At 41.5% G+C, this 20467-nt stretch overlaps 2 protein-coding genes across 5 annotated transcripts in view; one reads left to right on the top strand and one right to left on the bottom strand.

Moving 5' to 3' along the window:
• Positions 1 to 351: 351 nt before the first annotated feature.
• On the bottom strand, positions 352 to 4163 carry LOC128086492 (galectin-related protein A-like). The gene is made up of 4 exons (XM_052695189.1): positions 4010 to 4163; positions 2433 to 2521; positions 1545 to 1719; positions 352 to 1189 (listed from the first exon to the last, which is right to left on the bottom strand). Exons 1-4 carry the CDS (start codon positions 4034 to 4036, stop codon positions 1046 to 1048), a joined length of 435 nt encoding a protein of 144 aa, XP_052551149.1. The 5' UTR covers positions 4037 to 4163; the 3' UTR covers positions 352 to 1045.
• A 1432-nt stretch (positions 4164 to 5595) lies between these two features.
• The window catches only part of ZFYVE26 (zinc finger FYVE-type containing 26), a 46716-nt gene continuing 31844 nt past the window's right edge, over positions 5596 to 20467 (top strand). For 3 of the 4 annotated variants that reach the window (XM_052695184.1, XM_052695182.1, XM_052695185.1), the window contains exons 1-14: positions 5596 to 5773; positions 5947 to 6148; positions 6999 to 7077; positions 7933 to 8022; positions 8615 to 9164; positions 10129 to 10259; positions 11058 to 11222; positions 12388 to 12476; positions 12767 to 12927; positions 16340 to 16522; positions 17102 to 17755; positions 18884 to 18973; positions 19731 to 19799; positions 20260 to 20411. In XM_052695184.1, coding sequence (XP_052551144.1) covers positions 5611 to 5773; positions 5947 to 6148; positions 6999 to 7077; positions 7933 to 8022; positions 8615 to 9164; positions 10129 to 10259; positions 11058 to 11222; positions 12388 to 12476; positions 12767 to 12927; positions 16340 to 16522; positions 17102 to 17755; positions 18884 to 18973; positions 19731 to 19799; positions 20260 to 20411 — 2778 coding nt within the window. In that variant the 5' untranslated portion in view covers positions 5596 to 5610. The remainder of the gene's footprint in view (positions 5774 to 5946; positions 6149 to 6998; positions 7078 to 7932; positions 8023 to 8614; positions 9165 to 10128; positions 10260 to 11057; positions 11223 to 12387; positions 12477 to 12766; positions 12928 to 16339; positions 16523 to 17101; positions 17756 to 18883; positions 18974 to 19730; positions 19800 to 20259; positions 20412 to 20467) is intronic. The other variant, XM_052695183.1, reaches the window with a different exon arrangement.

Raw genomic sequence — 20467 nt, 5'->3', positions numbered from 1 at the left:
AACTCATAGTACTATGGAAAGTGAGAAACAGTCTGTAGTGGCAGAATAGAACTGAATATTTGAGATGATTGAAACATCCAACCAAACTGCTGATATGCTATTTTTATAAGATTTCTGCTATCTGAGTAGCTGTATCTGACAGATTCCGCAGAGTCACTAAATCACTCTAAAGACAGAACGCTATAGATTGTCCCTAAAGTCACAAAGTCTCTATCCACAAAACCACCTCTTTCTTATTTGTATATTTATTATAATAGCCATATATTTGGGATTCTCTTCTAAACCTACAGCAATGAAATAGCAGCACAGCATATGCATGCATTCAAATATTTACAAAAGCTGGTAAAGAAGTTTGCTAGCAAAGACAGTTTTAATCATATGCAAAAATGGATGACACAGTTTCAGCTACAGATACAATTACATAGGGTTGGTCCAGAGAAGGCTGTGAAATCCACAGCTGTTGAAACCTTTCAGTTCCTGAGAACTCTACCTGCAACAGATAGGGATGGTGCTAAGGCATCTACTACTGTGTACTGTGAAACACATATAGGTTTGTGCTGACTGATTGGAGATTCCTGGGCAAGCAGTTCCCTCCTGATAACATGAGCCTTGCTGGGAGCCTCCAGACTGTCTTATTGACTTCCAAAGATATTTCCCACTTCTCCTTTCTTAATCCCACTGCTTGACCGCCACTCAGTTCTAGTCATTAACAAGACTAACAGCTGCCACAAAAGACTGGGCTCCATTAGCTGGCTTGCCTGAGGGGTTAGGGAACCAAGAGGATATGAGACACTGCCTAGCATCAATAGTATTCTAATCTGGGAGACCAAGAAAGTATTTCAGTATAGGCCTTCTGACTTAGCTGGACCAGCCATATCTCTGCAATTTTTGAACATGGATGAGAAAAAAAAGTGTATTTCATCAGCAAATGAAAAAAGACAGTTCCCGTTCTCCAACATTAATGAGGAGAAAAAGATAAAACATTTCTCAGACAGAAGAAAGTGCATTTGTTTCCGTCCCCTGGTAATATTATGAACTCTTTTTTTTAAGCCACTTTGGTAAGCTTGACATCGCCTGTGATCTGCAAAGCTTTCACCAGGTTCAGGGGCTGAATGCGGTGAGTGAAGTCACAGAGCTGCCGTCCATCTAGCAAGACCTTTATTTGCTGATGTTCACATAACAGCTCCATCTGCAATGGAAAAGGACAGGGGAGGGTGCTAGAGGTTGGCAGCTGAGCTTATTTCACCACTGTGAACTTAGAACCCCTGTGTAATAGGTATGGTGAAGCACAAAGTCTATCAGCTCCTCTGAAATGCCTCTAATAAATAATCTACTCTATGCTGAAATAATACAGTAAAACTCTTTATAAAGAGCTCTTTCAGTAGAACTAGAGGAATAAATGAATCTCTCCTGCAAGGGCTTGAACTGTTGCTCTGTGCTATATGAGAATATATCAGTGTTGTTAACCCAGCAATTTCAGTAGTTAGTCATACAGCTCTCAGCCCTTCTCCCCTCCACCCTATTTATAGTACTCCCAAAATTACCTTAAATGTGTCCCCTGCTATAAATGGGAAGTAGGGTATATTCTTCTCTTCTATCCCCCACTTCCCATCAATTCGTGCATTTCGTGTGATGGACTTCTCGCTAAAGTTAACTGTGAATATCATCCCAACATCTTTGTTTGCATCCACTGGATCACAGAGCAGAGTCACTGAAAAGCTGGAAAACAATTAAATGGCAGTGTAAAAGGGAGTGTGGAGCACAGCAGACATTAACTGTTTAATTATTGAAAGACGGGTCTGCTAAAGAGACTGCTCACAGGCTTAGGAGCTGCAGAGAAGGCTGAGGGTAGGCCATGCTTTCTTTCTCCTCCAGTTTCTAGAAGGACAATAATAAGTTCTGATTTTGTCTTCTGTCTCTTGTGAGTGAAGTAAAACAAGTATTGGTGAGTGACTGAATTCCAACATTTCCCCAATAGAAGTGCTGGAACTGATTGCCAAATATGAAAAAAAAAAAAGGTAAGGATAGCATAATTGCTGTCATCTAGATTAAACAAAGCAATACACATTCACTCCCTGTGCCAAAACTGCTATTTTTCAAGTGGTTTTGATTTCAGTCACCAGCAGACAGACTAGATACAGGTCCTATGTTGAACCTGTTCCTAGGAGAGAAATGTCATTTGTTCACCCCCTCTAGTTCATGTCAGATAAAGGCAAGGAGTAGAAAACGGTGGTAGAGCAGTCAGAAAGTTCTAACAGTGAATTGTTGCTCCACTTTCTCATCTCAACCTAGGGGCAGGAAAATTAAATAGAGATATAAACTGTGAATCTGTATTCCTTCCTTCCTTCCAAAGACACAAAAAAAATCTTTTGAATTTAATACAGATAAGAGTATATGACATGGATGACTTCTCCATCAGCCTCTTTACCTACCTCTTGGGGTTGGAAGGTACCATTCCTATGACAGTGAGTCTCATGGCAGGTCTCAGTCCGCCTTTAATTTCACCAACATACTGCTCCACCTACAGGGAAGAGGGGATATGAGCTGCAGTTGGTCACCTCTGATAGTTTTATTGTATTTTTATATGTAAAAGGGGATTTGGGTGGAACTGCCTTTTCCTCATTCACTCTAGTTGCAAACTCCTCTGGCAAACCAGAGCTACATGTACTTGTTTCAAGTAATTCTCTGGCTGCTTCAAGGATCATTGGAGAAACTAACAGAGGCACTGGTTGGCAAGGAAAACTAAGATACACCTTGCAAAATAAAGTAATGGGGGCATTTGGAGTATTATGCTGTAGCATGTAATCATTCTGTGTACATCGCAGTCAGAGAGAAGCTGCTGTGAAACACAAGTGTTATTAGCAGTTTGTGTAACACTGATAATTTTCCAAGCCAATGCACAACAGACACTCTTCCAGATAACAATGCATTTCGTTATTCCGGTGTTCCAAAGAAAAAGTTCATTTTCTTCTAGAAGACTTGCACAATATATGTATGATTTAGTAGTTTGGCTATCAGAACCTCTACATTTGCATGGAAACACATGGGCTTCCATTCAAGTGTACATTGCCATGGGTATTTCATACATGTTTTCAAATTCAGATGATTGGAAAATATGTCCAGTGTTAGAACTTTGAATTACTGAATGCTAGCTTACTTAATGGGAACACAAATTCAAGATAGAAAGCATTTCACCTATACTGTATTTCCTAATTTCAGTATACTAGCTATACCTTTTGCTAAGATGACCTTAAGCAGTTCTTTTTCCCTTCTTGATATTTACATCCAGCCAACATTTACCACACTTCAGATGCATTAATAAACCCCTAGCTCCTAACAGTGCCACTGTTGGAAAAAATGAATGAAAAAAATGACACCACTACCACTACTGATGATTGTTAACAATGTACATTTACCCTTGAGAGCTGGGCAGGTGACTCAGTAGGTGTGTTATGAATCCTCATAACAAAAGCAAAGTATCAGCCTCCTCATATTTTTAGGTCGGGAGCAGCTCCTCAAGTAAGGAGACTGGCTTTAAGGAGATACTTAAAATCAAATTGGAGAAAGTAGCTAGTAGAGGCTAAATGAACTTCATCATCGCACAGGTCCTGTGTCACATCACAGCTCCTTTCCTGCCTGTGCAAGATGTTACCCCCAAATTGAAAGTACAGGTTGAAAAATAGTTGGCACACTGGTGCCCCATAGGAAGAAGAGTCAGTAAAGGCATATGGGATCAAACTAGAATAGATCAAACCATAACCATAAGGTCTTAACATTTCCAGCTCTTCCAGCATGACTGAAATCAGCTCAGGAGCACAGCTGTCCACATGCAGTCACTCAGCCAAAGCTGAGTTGTTAGTACAGGTGAGAAATACTCAAGATGCCATATAGCCAGCAGCAGTACAAGCCCCTGCAGCACCTTGCAGAGTGTGCAGGTGTGTGTGCAGGGACATGGCCCCCTTCCCCTATTTTCCATTCAGGAGCCCTGGGGACCCCTTTGCTCACTTACTTTGGGACACCTCTCCTTCTCTGTCATCACTGCTGTGTCGCACACACTGCTCTGCTGTAGGAGTTCCTGGAGGAGCTTTTCTCTTGTGATGACAAAAACAAACAAAAAGCCCAGAATAAAGGGAGGATGTCAGGAGAGGGGGCGAGTTATCTCTGCTGAGCAGTATCTGGGCACCACCCAGCCAAGCAGCTGAGTCACAGCCCACACGCCTGGGCGCACCACAGCCAAGGGAGTGAGCAGCAGCATGAAGCACCCTGCCACCCGCCTGGAGGGCCAGGCATATCCTTTGTGTCTGCGTGTACATATTGAAGTAGATATTGGTGTGTGTGTATATTGCAAGACACTGCATTTGTTTATACAAATATACGAGGGCTGCTCTGAAATAAATCCCTCCTGTTTGTGATGTTGGCCCACCATGTCAGAAGCAGATGGTGGTAGGGCAGTAGAGGCTGAAACTTCCCACCAGTATTCTGTTACATTTTATCACCATGTGACAGACGGCAGCAGAGGGGCAGCCTGTCAAAATGGCATTTGACATGGAAGAGCATATGAACCAAAGGTGTGGCATTGAATGCAGAAAAAAAATGGCACCCATTGGCATTCATTAGCATTTGCTGAACATTTATGGAGACCAAAGAGCGGATGTGAGCACAGTAAGGTGGTGAGTTGTGCTTTTCAGCAGTGGTGACAGCGATGTGATGGACAAACTGTGTTCCAGATGGCCATGCAGATTTTTACACATGCGGCATGCTGGCTCTTGTTCATCACTGGTGAAAATGCACAGTGAATGGCGGTGAGTGTGTTGAAATATAGTGTTTTGTAGCTGAGAATTTGCTTGATCAAATGGTGTTATTGTGCTTTATACCCGCTGGAGTTTCCATGGAAATAAATAGGAGGCGTTACTTTTGGAGTGGCCTACACAGTACACACAAGCATTGTGTCTTCTTGTAAAATACATTTTTTTTCTTCCACTCCGGCCCTTTCAAAGGAGAACACGTGCTCTGCGTCCTTACAGAGGGCGGCAGAGAGCCGTACACACGGCGGTACGCACACACACACCTACGAACGTACCCCTCAGTGCACGCCTTTCTCACACCCTGTAACGACGTATCATATATTTACTCCCTTGAGTAAGGACAGAAACGGCATCAAAACGTAGAGTTGCTTCTACCCGTGTATGTTTACCCATAAATATTCCCCTCTGTGTACACGTACATACACACCCAGCCACAGCTGTGCCTGTCAGCCCCCTCCATCGCTAGCTGTAACTTTTGCTTAGCCCTGAGGCAGCGCGTTGGAACACGAGATACTTAAAGGCCCCTTCCAACCGAACAGCTCTAACCCCGAACCCTCCCACACACGCCCGCCTACAGGCACGCACACCGTACGTTAACCGCACGCACCGCGCATCACCGCCCACCCGCCGGGAAGCTCAGCAGAACAGGGCGCTGAGGGGGCGGAGCTTCCCGCGGAAGCCAATCGGAGTGGCTGTCAGAGAGGGGCGCTGGGCGTGCCGGTGGATGGGGATGGGAGTGGTTACGGGGAGGGCGGGGCTAGCGCTGCCCGGAGCCCTTAGGCACCGCCCGGCTCCCCAAAGAAAGATGGCGGCTTGTTTACCTTCTGCCCCGACCCGGCCAATGGGCGCGCGCCTCCCCATGCCCGCCCGGCGGCGCGATCAGCTGAGGCCCCTCCCAAGATGGCGGCGGCGGTGGCGGTGGCGGTGCTTCGGTAGAGCCGGTGCCGCCGCAGCGCCCGCCCCGTCAGGTAACGCTAAGCGCTGAGGAGGGGGGGGTGGCGGGAGCGTCCCGCGGGGCTCTGTAGCGTTTAACGCCCCGTCGGCGCGGCGGGAGGCCCCGAGGGCTGGCGTCGGCTCCGTGTGAAGCGAAGACCTGGGGCCTCCCAGCCTCCCGGCATCGCTCCGCGTGTCCCCTGGCCAGGTGCCGGGAGAATGCATCCCTTCGGCGAGGAAGAAGCGGCCTCTCTGGAACGGCTCTTCGGGTTCTTCTGTGAGTGCGTGCGAAGCGGGCGCTGGGAGCTGGCGCAGGCCTGCGTGCCACAGCTGGGCCGGTGGCGGGGCGACGGCCCCGGGAAGGTGGAGGCCATCCTGGAGGCGCTGGTGGCCTGTCCGCGGGCGGCCAGGTAAGGAGTGCCGCTCTGCGTCCGATGGCTGCTGGCTGCGGGAGGCCGGCGGGCTTCTGCGCTGAGACGTGTCGGATGTGTCCAGGCGTTTGGTTCGTAGGAACGGTGCCTTTCCAGCGCTGCAGGGTGTGCTGCTATCCGGGGAGGGTTAAAGCTTTGTGTGGTCATACTTCAGTTAAGGTTTGTGCAACGGTAAATGTTCTGGGAAAGGCTGCTATGCTATCTTTTTTCTTTCTGTTTTCTTTTCTTTTCTTAGTTCTTTTCTTAGTTCCTTTGATGGTGCTGGCTTTGAATACCAACTTTGAAATGTCTGTATAAGTGGAGCTTATGAAAAGCTGATACAAGTTAGAAGGTTTTTTGTTTGTTTGATCAGTGTAGTAGGTTAAGTTTAATTTGGACAGAGAGCTACGCTTGTGCTGTTGTGATGTAAGAGTTTGCTTCATTTGGGGGGATAGAACTAGACGGGACAGGAAATAGCAGCTTGACAAGCAGTCAGATTTCAGAGAAATCTGCTGAAGCACTGAAAGTGGATTCTATAGCCTGAACTTTAGACCAGAAACACATTTCATTGTTTTGAAGAAGAGAACTATGACAACAGTATTGGTTTCTCACAGACTCAAAAGCTGTTATTTGCACAGCAGAAATAATTGAGCAAGCGTGTAAATAATGTTAATGTTCTGTGTTCTCTGTATTCTTTTCCTGCTAGACTCTTCAAAAATTTAGTCATTATATGGCATAAAGAAATGAAAATAAATAAATAAAAGTAAGCTCTAACTAACTGATTTGCACAATCTAAGGAAAGGGAATGTCATTGTATAATCCGATATATCCACGTTTATTGCTTTTACAGATGTGAACAGAATTGCAGCCCATGGAGAGCTGCCTGGCTTTGGCTTCTTGTGCTGGAAAAATGGCTTGCAAGGAATCAGGTACAGAAGTTAGTTCTAGCTGTCTTCCAGATGTGGAATATTTTCCTTGTTACTTGTTTGTAACAGTAGGTTTTCCTGCTGTTCATGAAATCAGGCTTTCAGGGTAGCTGATCTATTGGTTTTTCTTTTACCAAACTTCTCAAGAAACAGCTGTTAGTCTTTGAAAGTGACTTTCTCTTCTGCATGTTGGAGATTAAAAACTAATGTTTTTTTTGTTGTTTCCTTGGGTAATAGAATTTTTTTTTTTATCACCGAGTATTTCTGTAACCAGAAAGGCTTGAGTTTATCAAGCTCTGCATTTGTGTAGCACCTTTCTTACCTGAATGAAGAAATAGTTCAGGAATCAGATAATTCTTTATTAGCTTTTGATGCCATGGGAGTTTAACATGTGCTTCCTGTGTCGCTCTTTTCAGAATGACAGATGTGTCCTGCTTCATGAGTGAAAGAGAAACTAGTCTTTTTCCTTATTTGTCTTTGTTTTATTTGTATGCTGGGTACTGTCATCATGTATGTGTGTGTGGGGTTTTTGTTTTTTTGTTTTTCCATTTTAAATTCACTTGTTCTTGACACTGCTGAAAACTTTAAATTTCTTCACTATTTTAATGGAAGATGCCTTAAATTGATGATATTATAATTCCTGAGGAAGTGATATTTTATCTCCTATTCCAGTGGAATCTACTGGTGCAGCAGCACGTTCTAGATGTGGAATAGTCTTCAGTTGAGAGTTAAGTTTCTTCAGAGAGATATTTGTCTGCCTTAAAAAGTTAATGAAATAGCTAAGATTCAGTTATGATAGTACAGATAAATAAAGCTTATGTTGGTTAATATTTTCCCCATTCTCTTTTATTGTTTCAGAAAACTGTACCTGTTGTTCTTCAGAGAGAAACAGAATTTTTATTGTTCTTGGAAGAATTGCAGAAAGATGTCTCTGAAGAAGTCCTCAAGGTGAGCTGCTTAGCATATCTGGCTTCTTGTTAGTTACGTGGATTGTGCAACCTTAACAGTTTTGTGTATGTTTCCATCTAACCTCCAAGATTGTAGTAGATTGCTCGCTTGTCTGTATTGTTGCACAGAAATATGATATTCATCAACTTCATCATTGTAATTTCTTTCAGGGGTGTAATAATAGATAGTTATCTTTTGAGCCAGCCAAAAGAAAATAAAAAATAAGGGCATTGCAGACTTGTCTTCTAGCGTTTTGCTAAGAGATAGAAGAGGGTAGCACATCTGCCATCCTGTAGGAGCTGCTGGTGTGAACTAAGACATTGATGTAAACTTATTTGTGAGCATATGACCAGTGAGTGTAGTGTAGTTGTGTGTTATAGGTTTAGTTATATTTTGGTATGTACTTAAGCATATCCACTCTTCTAGGGAGACTGCTGGATGATGTAGACTCCAATTAGTGAATTAGCTAGTGAATTTCATGTTTCCAAATTGATTTATCTTCTTGCTTTCAAGTTTATCCTATTTGGATTAAAAAAAAATAATCGTATATATGGAGTCCAGAAGGTGTAATCTTCTATTCTTTCCCTGTCAGGAGCTGTTGGAAGCATATGTGTGCACCCAGAACAGACGTGCTGCAGACACAAAAAGAAGAGATGGCTGCTCTCAGAGATTCAGTTTGGATGTTGTTTCTGCTCTCCGAAAACTTTTGTTACGAGCTCCACAGAGGGTACAAGTCCTGCTGGAGTTCTTCCAGGAGGAACAAGACACACACAGCCCTTCAAGCCAGCAGTACTGCTCTCTGCAAAACATCTTTGTTGAATTTCTTCGTGACTCCTTGAAATCTCTGCAGAGATTTCAGTGTGGTTCTGAGATTTCAGAGCTAGATCAACGAGAACTAGTAGATATAATTTATTCTGTTCTCAGTATGGTGACTTTTGAGGTGGAACACCAGGCTGATGAACTGCAACACCTATTCAGGGAGCTCTTGGATGTATGCTGGGCTGAGGGAAGCCCACTGAGGGAGGAGAAGCTACTAAGCTGTATGCTGAGGAAGCGGAGCCGTGGCCTGTTAAACCTATATAGCAGTGTTCTTGTAGATAAAACAAGAGAAAAATTTCTGGTATCAAGATCAGTAGGAAAAGGTTCGTTTTTCTTCTTTCATTGTTGTGGTTTCTTGTTTAACAATCCTGTTTAGGCATTAAACAGACAAGGAATCAGGCAGTGCTCTTGCTGAGGTGCCTTAACTTACAAGCTGTGGAGTCCTGTAAAAGATGATGCTAAAATGACTTAAAGCAAGGATCTGACATAGGAATACTGGATCTCTTCCTACATTTCTGCAATCTGTATGGCTCTTCTGTCTGAGCATTTCCTTCACCACCCCATACTGTGCTCCATTTTAATTTCTTGAGTGTTTCTCTGCTGAAGTTCTTTCTTGGGGGAGAGGGGAAATTGCTTGTAGAAAATTGGCATTCCATGTGTATGTAAAATTCTTATTGGTTCAATTCCAGCTCGTGGTGAGCAGTGTTGGAAGGTGTTTTATTTCAGGCCAATTAGTTTTTTTTCAATAATAGAGATTGCTGAAGGGAAGTTCAGGCTGGTATGATGTGACAGATTGGCGGTGTCTGGTAATAACTACAGGTAGGGCTTCCTTGTAGGACAGAGGAATAGATATGTGATCCCTTTCCTTCTTAGTGGAAGCATTTGAATTTTCACTTTGCACAGATCTAAGACAAGGCTTTGCTAGGCCCTGCGAGCAGCACAGTGTCTCAAGACAGAAGTGGGAATTCATGCACGAAATAGATAAGGAGAAAGAAATGCATTATGACCTGAGCTAATGCGAGCAACCTGCGTGCTGTACAGGCTTCTGCTATGTTCTCAACTGTCCAGTATCCTGTTTTCCTATCAGTCCTATTTCTTGTTTACCATACTACTTCTTTCCTTGGTTTTCTCGTGATCCAGTAACAGCATCTGAGCATCTTAACAGTTAACATATAACAGCATTCAAGGAAATGTTGAAGGGTCATCAGTTTAAATTAGCAGCAACTATGCTTCATTTAAAGATACTGCTCTATCTGTACTGGAAGGTAATCCTGTGATATTTTTTAGGATCGTCTGAGCAACTGGATGCAGAGCGAACCATGATGAATTTGTTTTCAGATCACAGAGAGGCTTCTTCATGGAAGACAGTGTATTTCTACTGCTTGAGCAGTAGCAAGCACTTTCTGGAACAGATTCTGGTATGGCCAAAAACACACTTAGGGAGAACTCCAGTGGCAACTTAAGTCAGTCCTTGTATCTGGTGTTGCCCAGAGGAGTTTTTTCAAATGGTGTTTATTAGGATTCACAACTTATAAGAACACAGAGGTGACTGATGATAACTCCCTTACTTCTAGCTGTGTGATGTGATGAACTCAAAGCCTTCAATGAGATTTTTTGGAAAAGCACTTCTGCATGAGATCAAATCTTAGATCTTCAGATTTTAAGAAGTCACATTTTGCATTTTTGTTTGTTATGCCTGTTGATTTACTCTGTGGCCTGGGTCTGGTTGGTTAGCTTTTCTGATGCTGGTAGCTGGGGCGGTGAAACTCAGGAGTTGGCAAGGTAAAACTTTGTGTTTTAAAGAGCGTTAAGTTCTGGCAAAAGATGCTGTGGGAAGATTTAAGTTATTTGAGCATATTTACATTGAAGCAATAGCATCCGGGTTGGTGATAACTGTTTGAATGTAGATTTAAGTTTTTTGACTTGAATGTAGTTGTATTTCTAGATGGCCTGCTCACTCAAGTTTCTTACGTGGTGCTCTTGACAGAGACATAATCCACAGAAAGCAAGCATTTGAAATGATGGTTTTTTTCCTCCAGTTTTATGGAAAAGTAACTTGATGGCTTGTGAAATACAACTTCAGGAAAGTTTCAGGTGCAGAGCTTCTCTGTTTTAGTGAAGATAATGTTGAAATGCCTTCTTACTTACATAACCCATTAAGTATTATGAATCTTTGCATCTTGGAAAGATAAATGCTTCTTCCTTTTGTTTTCTAGGTGACAGCATTAGCTTTGCTGAAAAGAGAAGACTTCTCAGGCCTGAGCAGCTTACTGAGGAGAGAATTCAATCCTCTCAGCCGCCTCTTGGTGTTGCTAGGATGGACTCACTGTCAAAGCTTGGAATCAGCAAAAACATTGCTGTGGACTCTTCACAAAACTCAGGTAGTCAACAGAAAGCAAGGGACAGTGTTCCAGTCTGAATCCAATGAATTCAGTTTGTATTCTTAGGTTGTTAGTTGAATTTCTGTGTTTGTTTGTTTTTAAATTTTCCTGTAATTTGAAAGAAAAATTTTCAGCCTCAAATTGTGAGAATCTGAATTGCAGATTTTCTTTAAACAAAGCAAAATAAAGAGTTTCCAATCTTTCTCAAAAGGGAAGTTGAGTAAAAATTAAGATGCTACAGTTGTGTTAGGTAATGCAGTTGGATGCTTTTCTTGTTACTCCTTAGCTGTGATATGTGTATATGGTGACTATGAAAGTTTATCTTACAGAAGCTGTTCAGCCCTTTGCTGTTAACATAAGAGGAAGACAGATGGTGACAGTTGTTGTCTAGTTTTGAGAAGAGCCAGAGGACGTTTGATCAGTGTCATTTAATCTAGTAAATAGTTTCTGGATGGAGACTGATTGTAGTCGGAAGTAAAGTGAGATCTAACCTGTAACAAGGGAGCTTGGAAACTTCCCATACCCCTTCTCAAAATAAGGGAAAATCACTCACTGGATCTGTGACTGAAATAACCTCTTCGTTTGATAGTCTTCCTCTTTGATGAAGACTGACAGTTCTAAATCTGAGGATGTGGTGCTGCTCAGGTGATGTTTGCTTTGCAGACAAGTGGCTTGAATGACAGAGGTGATGGAACAGGAGCCCTGCAGTGCTGGATCTTAGGGGCAGGTCTAGTATGATACTGCCTCAAGGAGGTTACAATCTAACATGTATTCAGTAGCCTCTGAAAAATGAATGCCTTGAATCTGGTTTTAACAGGCAGGCATCTGCAGTAGAAGAGCATGTGGAAAAGGAGAGTGAGTGCTATGTAATTAATTCTAGAGGTCAAAGCATTAGTTTTGTTTTTAAAAGCTAACCTTGAAAAGCAGTGAATTCATGTTTACATGGTCTGTAAGTGAATTGTGTGGAGGCTGATGGATTTTAATGTTCCTTCAGAGAAGCTCTTTTTTTTTTTTTGCTGCCTTTGTAATAAAACTGGCAATTTTCTGCACTTAAAAGCTACCCCTGGGTAGAAGTCTTATGAACCCCCATAAGTGACACGAGCTTGTTCCTGCAGTTGAATTAGAGGATTTATAAAGGGATTCTTTTGTTTGTCTTTCCATTTAGGATTTGTGCAATGATTCAGTACTAAAAGATTTCTGTGATGGGCTCTGGGCTCAAGTGGAAGTTCTTGAATGGTGCATACAGCAAAACAGGTAAAGTAGAACTTTTTCCAAACTGTCTTGCTAAAGCTGCCTGCCTGTTAGTCACTGTTATGTACAGGTAGAAATTGTGCTCTCTTTTGTGAATACTGGCTGCTCATCTCCTGGTATCTGCATAAGCCAAGCTCTTGAAAATACTCTGTGGGCGCTACTTACGTTATTTGTTTAACTTCCTAACTGCTGTAATTGGGTTGAATGCAAATTAGAGGGGGAAGTGTATCTTTAAACATGGTAGAAGGAAAGACCTGAATGTATGTCACCTCTTTGTTTGTTCTCTCTTGCAGTATTACTATCCCAAGAAAGGTTCTCTTGCAACACTTGCACAGTCTAGATTGCCATACTGCGATCTACTCTCTTCACCATCTCACTAATCTTCTGACTCTAAATGAAGAGGATGTTATTGAGCTGCTTCAGAAGGTTCCTCCTAGAGACCGACAGTTGCAGGGTAAATGAGTAGAATAGAAATAACTCAGGAAAACCCCTGGTCCTGCTCAGTATTTCTGCCAGGAAGAGTCTGTTCTTATGACCTATTTCTGTAAATGAGGAAGATATTATTTATTGATTCTTTTGGAGAATAAAACTAGAGATCATGTGGAAATTAGCTTAGAATCCTTTAGGAGACTAAACTGTCTCCTAGGAAGGAGCTGTGAGGTCTCATTAATCTCACAAGGACACACCTTTGTACAAGTTTTTTGAAGGCAGTAGGATTTTGCACATGCTTGGAAATTTACATGCACTTTTTACTTCTTGTTTCAGAAAAACTATATAATGGTCTTCCTCTTTTGTTGCTTGAAGCGGAGTGAATTCTGAAACTATTTTTTTTATTCACTGTTTCTTACATGTTGTATAACAAACGTGGCTTGAATTGTGTGTTTTGAATTTCAGCTATCTCTGCACTTCAATTTAAAACCAAAGGACAAAACCATATGAAATTGGCAGTGTCTCATGCTGTAACATCTTCACTTGTAGAAGATATGAAATATTGTTGGTTTTTTTTTCCTCCTTTTACAATTAAATCTTACTAAATTTAAGATTTACCTATTTACCTTCAGGCTGCGTTTATGTCCCTCTTTCCTCTATTCTATCATTGTCCCACGTCCCAGTTTGGTGCCTAGAATTACCTGATACTGCTGGTTACGTCAGTTATCTTAGATGTGACTGTCCTTACACACTTGTTTGTGTGCAGCTTGTGTCCAGTTTTGACCACTGTAACTTTAATACTGTTTTCTGACAGGGCCTCTTAACAATGGTACAGAAGCTCAGTCTTTCCAAGTATACCAGAAACTAAGAAGTTGCAACATTTTGTCTTGTTCCTTCTTTGCACATTTATGAATTCCCCCCAGTTTCAACTCCAGTTACATGGAGAGCTCTCAGTGATGGAGCTTTTGATGATTGCTATCCAATATCATGTTATTAAGATGTCAACTTCTAGTCCTGTATTTATTGACCTTGTTAATGTTGCCATGACTGTTATCCTGAATAAGTCTTAAAAACAAACAAACAAAAAACCCCGAAGAAAACAGCCTTCATGATTGAGACCTCTATATAGACTCCATATCCAGAGTTCTTGCTTTTTGAAAATAATTGTTTTGGTCAGTGTTAATAATAGATTGTTAATCACTGGTAACATTTCAATTATTTTCTCTTTGACTTCTGTTATATATCCTTCAAAGTCAGGAAGGGGCAGTCCTGTCAGTCCTGTCTTCTGGGAGCTGCGTGACTGTAGCAAATGAACTCTAGCTGTAGTTTTTCTTCTTTCAGATCCCCTTAATTTGCGGAACTAGTTAATGAAGGCAAAATTTCAGTGTTCAAAATTTACAGTATAATTTAGATAATTGCATAAGCGCAGTTTTATAGAAACTCCTTTAAAATAATGTTTTGAATTTTTAAGGGAGGATTAGAGTAATAAAGTTCTAAGTTCTGATTTTATAATGTTAACAGGTATTTTTCTCTCCTCATCCTACTCTCTTCCCCTTCTTCCTTCTGTTGCTGACACATCTGTCAGCTGCAGTGGTGAAACTGAAATAGCAGTAGTGGTTGACAGTTGGAAGGTACCCTTCAGATCAGTGCATTACTAGTTTGTGTGTCATCAGTCTCGGTAACAAAGAATTCCCGATGTGTGAAAGAATTCAACAGTAAGGTATTAATGTTTCTAGGGTAGGAAAGTCAAACGCTTATGGTTATAGGTTGTTTTTTCAGTACTGATGCAAGGAAAAGGGTTGGTGTAGATGCAGATACTAACACAGGTACTCTCCATCTGAGTCTTTCTACGAGCATATGTGGAAGGCAAAACTAAACTTCATTGGATTACCACTGTATATCTTACAGTGACTCTGGCTTGCATCTTGCTTGTCATTGCACTGTATCAGACCTCTGTCTCCACATGCCTGAAGTTCTCTTAACACAGTGGTGTTGAGAGCTTTTCAGGTGCTATATAGCAGTGGAGATCTGGTGCACTGTAGTGGTACTCTGTGTGAATTCTGAGAAGGATTCATGCTTGAGTGTTTTCTCATTTGTCTGTTGCTGATGCTACTGTTTTCAGCAGTACTGCTGCTGTTCAGAATTGCATTGATAGAGAATAGTGGATTTTCAACTGTATCAGCTCTCAGGGCTGTGTTTTGGCTGTTCTGCAGTTTTTGGGAGGGTTTGGGCTGTTTTTGGGCTGGTGTTGTTTTTCTTTGAAACCGTGTCTGAACCTTGTGGAGGACAGTACCAGAACACTTTCTAGGTAGTGCTCTTCAGTCTCAGCATTTGGATGGACACCTTACCAGTGGATGGAACCAGTCTCTGTTTAAAATGCTTTGTGAGTGCTTTCTCTGCATGACAGTAGGCTGGCAATCTACCCCTTGTATAAGAATGGAAAACAGTGGACTCCAACACTAATTTATTGCTGATTTTTTTGTTTTCCATTTTTCACTTTTGCATAGTAGGTTAATAACTCATTTAAAACTTATAACAGAATATATGACTGTACATTTCCTTCCTATTTTAAGGAGATGCTGACAGTACTTTTGAGTAACTGCAGCAGAATATCAGAGTTGTAAAGGGACCATGTCTCTGGCATGTGACAATGATACCTCCTTGCCTTTGAAAATAGCAAAAGGGGAAGGAGTGAGAGTAGTACTTTAAGCTGCTCTAAGTCTCACTCAAACTGTGGGACTGTACTTTTTGTTGCAGATCACATGCGGTAAGTGTGACCAGTGGATAGAATCAAAAGGCAGCATTTATTAGTACAAATCTGTAGAAGTGGTGATATTCCAATCTCACAAGTCATAGCCAGTCTACACTGTCTTCTGTGTTGTCTCTCTACTTACCTATTGTGTGATAGAGTATGAAACTATAAGATGTTGGAACAGTGTGTTGTAAATGCAAAAGTGCAGCTTAACCACTTTTCTCTAGTGAGACTTTTCCTGAGAAGACTTTGATCGTTCTTGCTGTAGCCATATCTTGTAACACAAACTTGCAGAATATATTATTTTAAAATGCTGTGAGGTAACAGTGAGGTAGAGCAAAGCTGGCAGGGAGGTGACACTGGAGGAGAAGTTCTTTATAGAGAGTGGTGAGGTGCTGGAACAGGCTGCCCAGAGAGTTTGTCCCATCCCTGGAGGTGTTCAAGGCTAGATTGGACAGGGCCCTGGGCAACCTGGTCTAGTATTAAATGGGGAGGTTGGTGGCCCTGCCTGTGGCAGGGGGGTTGGAGATTCATGATCCTTGGCATCCCTTTCAACCCTGGCCGTTCTGTGAGAAAGACCAGAAAGTGTGGGAACTGCAAAAGACAATTCACTTTTTTTTTTTTTTTTTTTTTTTTTTTTCCCCAAAGCTTGCTACCCTCTTACCAACCTTGTTTTCTTCCACAGCAGCACCACTCCCTAATGCTCTCAGCCAGCAACGCAGTCTGGTGCTGTTCAGAGCATTTTGCGCCATGAAGTATGCTATCTATGCTCTCTGTGTGAATTCCCATAAGCATTCCAAGTGCAAAGATTGCATACGCAGCCTTCTTTGTGATATCCCTGAAGAAACAGCTTCTGGAGATCCAGCAGGTGAACTGGCTTGCTTTCTCAGTTTCAGTATCTTATACTTTTGCATTTGTTGAGCTCTGAATTATCATGTAATTGTACACACAGTGTGTATTCAGTGGGCTATGCGTGTTTTGCAGACGCGTATGATGGCACTTCTGAGAGATCCTGTTACCTTTGGTAATGATGGATATGGATAGAACAAGGATCTGTCTTGATCTAATAAATGCTTTACAACAAAATATAGCGCAGAAAGGAAATAATGGAATGTTTGTGGCAGGGATGCTTTCCTAAGAGCACACAATTTCCAGGAAATCCCAGTTTCCTAAAATCTGGGATTTTTTTTTTTATTATGACTAGAATGCCTGTAATCTGAGTTTGCACATTGTTGCACAGGGTGGTGATTGATGCTGCTGAGAGGAAAGAGGGAAGTCACTGTTTTGCATTTAAAAAGGTAAACATATGTACTTGATTGTGAAGAAATGATCACCCCTGAGCTACTGGGAGAGTTATCTTGGGGATTTCCTTAGAGGGCAGATATGGGAGGAAAGAACTCCTGGAAAACATTGTAAGTGATCTTTATTTTTGTTTTTACATGTACAGATTGCTCTCCTGTCTTTTCTCAATATCTTGTGAAGTGTCACCAGTTCTTAAGGAGCATTCCTGTCCCGCTACGCCTGGAGGTTCTGGAGAACATCTTCTCCTTGCTTTTTGTTTCCTACAGTGACCTCCACAGTGACAATCTTCTACCTGAGGACTATGCAGAGGATGATGATCTTGACAAAAAGAGTTCTGCTGTGAGTGTAGAAGGCAGTGCCAGTCGGCGGTCTTCTGCATCAGAAAGTCCACAGCACCTAATAAAGGCTGGAAAGAAGTTAGAGAAGTATCCGTTAGCTGCTCGGACAGATCACTTGGACGCTCAAAATCTTCCTGACTTGGAGCAGTGTGGCAAAAGCCGTGAATCCTCTAGGCTAAGCTACCCAGATTTGAAACACTTCACCAGTGGTGTCACTGGATTTTTAGTGGATGATGTGGCCATGGATGCCTTCCTCTCATTGCTCCTCAACCATCTGGAAGAAATTCAGAGTTCTCTCCCATGGGACTCCAGTAATGTTCTTCGTGAAGAGCTGGAGCTTGTTGAGTGCTTGAACCTTTCTGCAAGCAGAGATGGCTTTGGAAGTCGTGTATTACAGTTCTCCAAATACCTTTCTGAAGCTCACTGGCGTTACAAGGTAGTGATGAGCAACAGAAATGCAGGTAGGCTTTGTGTTTGGCACTTTCTGGTATATGAACACTGTACAGTTACAGCTCTTCAGGCAATGCCCTTGAGACTAAGTTCCCTGAGCATCTTGGTGAAGGAGAGTGCATTTTGGCAGGTATTAGGAGAGTGACCTAGTTAGAGATCACCTGGTTCCTGCACCATTCTCTAAAAAGAATTCTCTATTTTAATCAGGAAGTTCAGATTTTCATTTCCCTCTCCTCCCCTCATCCCCTCCATTGCTGTCAGATTTTTGCCTGAATCGGAGTGTTGCTTATTGCATATCTTAGACTGTGCAAAGTCTGGGCAGTATGGACCTCAAATGCTCCAAGCACACAAGTGTGGTTGTTGGAAAGAAAGGGCAGTTATATTTTGGAAATCTGTTTGAAGTGCTTGGGCACAAGTGTGGCACTGATTTCAGTTGCGTAAGATTGTGTTCTGTAATCACAGCTGTTTGATTGTAATTAGACCACCTCAACCCTGTTGATAGCAGTTGCTTCACAACAGTGCTACTGAAGCAGGGCTGCTGGTGTCTGCTGGTTTTTACTGCACTGTTAGGGAAGGATATTCTGTTAGTGTTTCCAGCATGGAGTTTAAAATGCATAATATGCAGATTTTTTTTCCGCAGAGATGAAAGCTGGTAAGGAAATCCCAGTGTGTGTTATGCTACCGCTTTGCTTTTCTGGGAGCAGCTTTCCTTGGAACAACTGTGTTCAAGTCTTAATAGCAAATCTAACTATTTGTTTTGCTATTTTTTTTTTTTTTTTTTTTTTTTTTTTGCCTTGTTTCTAGCTGCTTGCGTGCTTGGATAATACCTATTTTTCTGTATAGTTGCACACATTTGGAGTGTATGGAAGGTAGAGTTCGTTCCAAGAAACATCAAATGCATACATTTGAAAAAATGCATGCGTTGTTGAATCGTATCAAAATTGCTTCAAGCTACTGATTTCAACTCTACAGCAGAAGAGCTCTTTAGCTGACACCAACTGTGTTTCCTTTATTTGGAGATCTGCTACCATAGCTCTACCGGTGTAGATGTGCTGATAGATTCCTCAAGGTAGACGATCACTGTGATAGTGGGCTGTCTAGCTATTTGGTAATTATTTGTTTAAATGTCTCTTTTACAGAACATCAGCCTGCAGTTTCTCGGAGATGCAGCTCTTTAGTTAGGTGCACCAGTTTTAGGAAACGAGGTAGATCTCAAAGATACAGAACAGGTGAGTTGAAAAATGGCTTGGAGAGGGCATCTCTGAAACATGCTGTGCTGAGTTCACAGCTGAATGCAATTAGATTTAATGGACTAAAACCAGAGAACTAGACTTGTTTTTTCAACTAGTTTTCCAGCTAGTTTGAAGTGTCTTAGTCCAGTTCCACTTGGGTTGAGGCTATTTCCCTAAAGCTCACCTGCAGAAATAAAAGATCACTTATTTCAAATTCAGCTAAGGAAGTAAATTCTTTAACGTGTATTCTGATTAGGGGTGGGGGAAGAACATTACAACTTCTTTCCTCCTATAAGAATTCTTTCTTTCCTCCATTATATCCAATGACTGCTATATTTTCGTTCATATCAAATTAGTATTTAGTCTATGAATTCACGGTACCTTTGTGACTTACATTGACAGCCAAGATAAAGATATTGACAAGATAAAATTTTCTGTTTAGACCTTAAAAGGTAAGCCTGGTTTTGGTTTAAGACATTGCTGATAATTTATCACTGATGGGCTACACCACCTTACTATCTCTTGCCTAGCGTTTACTTTTTGTTAGTAGACATTTTGGTTTTTTTGGTGTGGTTTTTTTTTTTTTTTTTTTTTTTTTTTTTTACATTAAACGTGGGTAGTCAGAGACATCTCATTTGTGAAATAATTTTGAAGATCTTTTGCAGTTGCTTGCCTGTTATCTGCAATAAATTTTAATTACCTTTTCTAGAAAAAATGTGTTTCACATTCTTGTTTTGATTTGTTTTTATTTTAGATGGGAAAGAGGAAACTTCCAGTCCATCATGGGAAAGTACAAGTAGTGAGCTAAGTGCCAGTACCTCAGGTATTAAGCCACAAAAGTGGTATTTCTTTGTCTTGCCATGGTATTTCTTTGTCTTGCCAGTGTGCCACGATGAAATACTTGTCTGACTGATTAATGTAAATTACTTCTCTGTACAGGACAGAGTTAGAACTGTTCAATGTCAGGATTTCCATTTTTGGATGACATTTTTTTTTTTCTGATTAGAGTAATACGCATCTCTTCTTCTAGAATAAGAAAATAGCATTTTTTTTCTGGGTATGTTTGGCTTGCAGGAAACTATGTTCTGACCAAACAGTGTAATCTTAGGAGAATCTTCAACAAGGAGCTTATGTTTCTCTCTTTACCTTAAAATTTCTATGTGATTCTGCTCCTGTGTTTCTGTTTTAAATATGTATAGTGCTGCTATCTGGTAGCTGGCTGCTAACTAGTGAAATGTTTTTTTTTTCTATAACGGTGTACTGATTCATTCTCTGTCTTGCAGAGGGAAGTACCAGTAATGTGTCTGGGTCGGGTGATTTGGAAAGTAGAGCCAGACCACAGCAGCAAAATCCCTTAATTCCTATGATGCTTTCCCCACCAGAATCACTGTTGGTTTCTTGTGTTTTGAGAGGAAACTTTGTGGAAGCCCATCAGGTAAATAGTGTGTGTACCTTGTGCAATTTAGAAAATAGCTTGGTGTTGGCATTTGT

Source organism: Tympanuchus pallidicinctus, unplaced genomic scaffold, assembly GCF_026119805.1.
Source record: "Tympanuchus pallidicinctus isolate F22 unplaced genomic scaffold, pur_lepc_1.0 scaffold3, whole genome shotgun sequence".
Taxonomy (NCBI): domain Eukaryota; kingdom Metazoa; phylum Chordata; class Aves; order Galliformes; family Phasianidae; genus Tympanuchus; species Tympanuchus pallidicinctus.
The sequence above is the reverse complement of the archived record's forward strand: the minus strand, read 5'-3'. Positions and strand labels throughout refer to the sequence as shown.

Bases quoted from the DNA above. Each gene is read 5' to 3' on its own strand.
- LOC128086492 (XM_052695189.1), bottom strand. From the start codon at position 4,036: ATGACAGAGAAGGAGAGGTGTCCCAAA. The intron at 2,522-4,009 runs GTAAGTGAGCAA...TCTTCCCTGTAG, and splicing joins AGAAGGAGAGGTGTCCCAAA to GTGGAGCAGTATGTTGGTGA. The intron at 1,720-2,432 runs GTAGGTAAAGAG...ATTGTTTTCCAG, and splicing joins GTACCTTCCAACCCCAAGAG to CTTTTCAGTGACTCTGCTCT.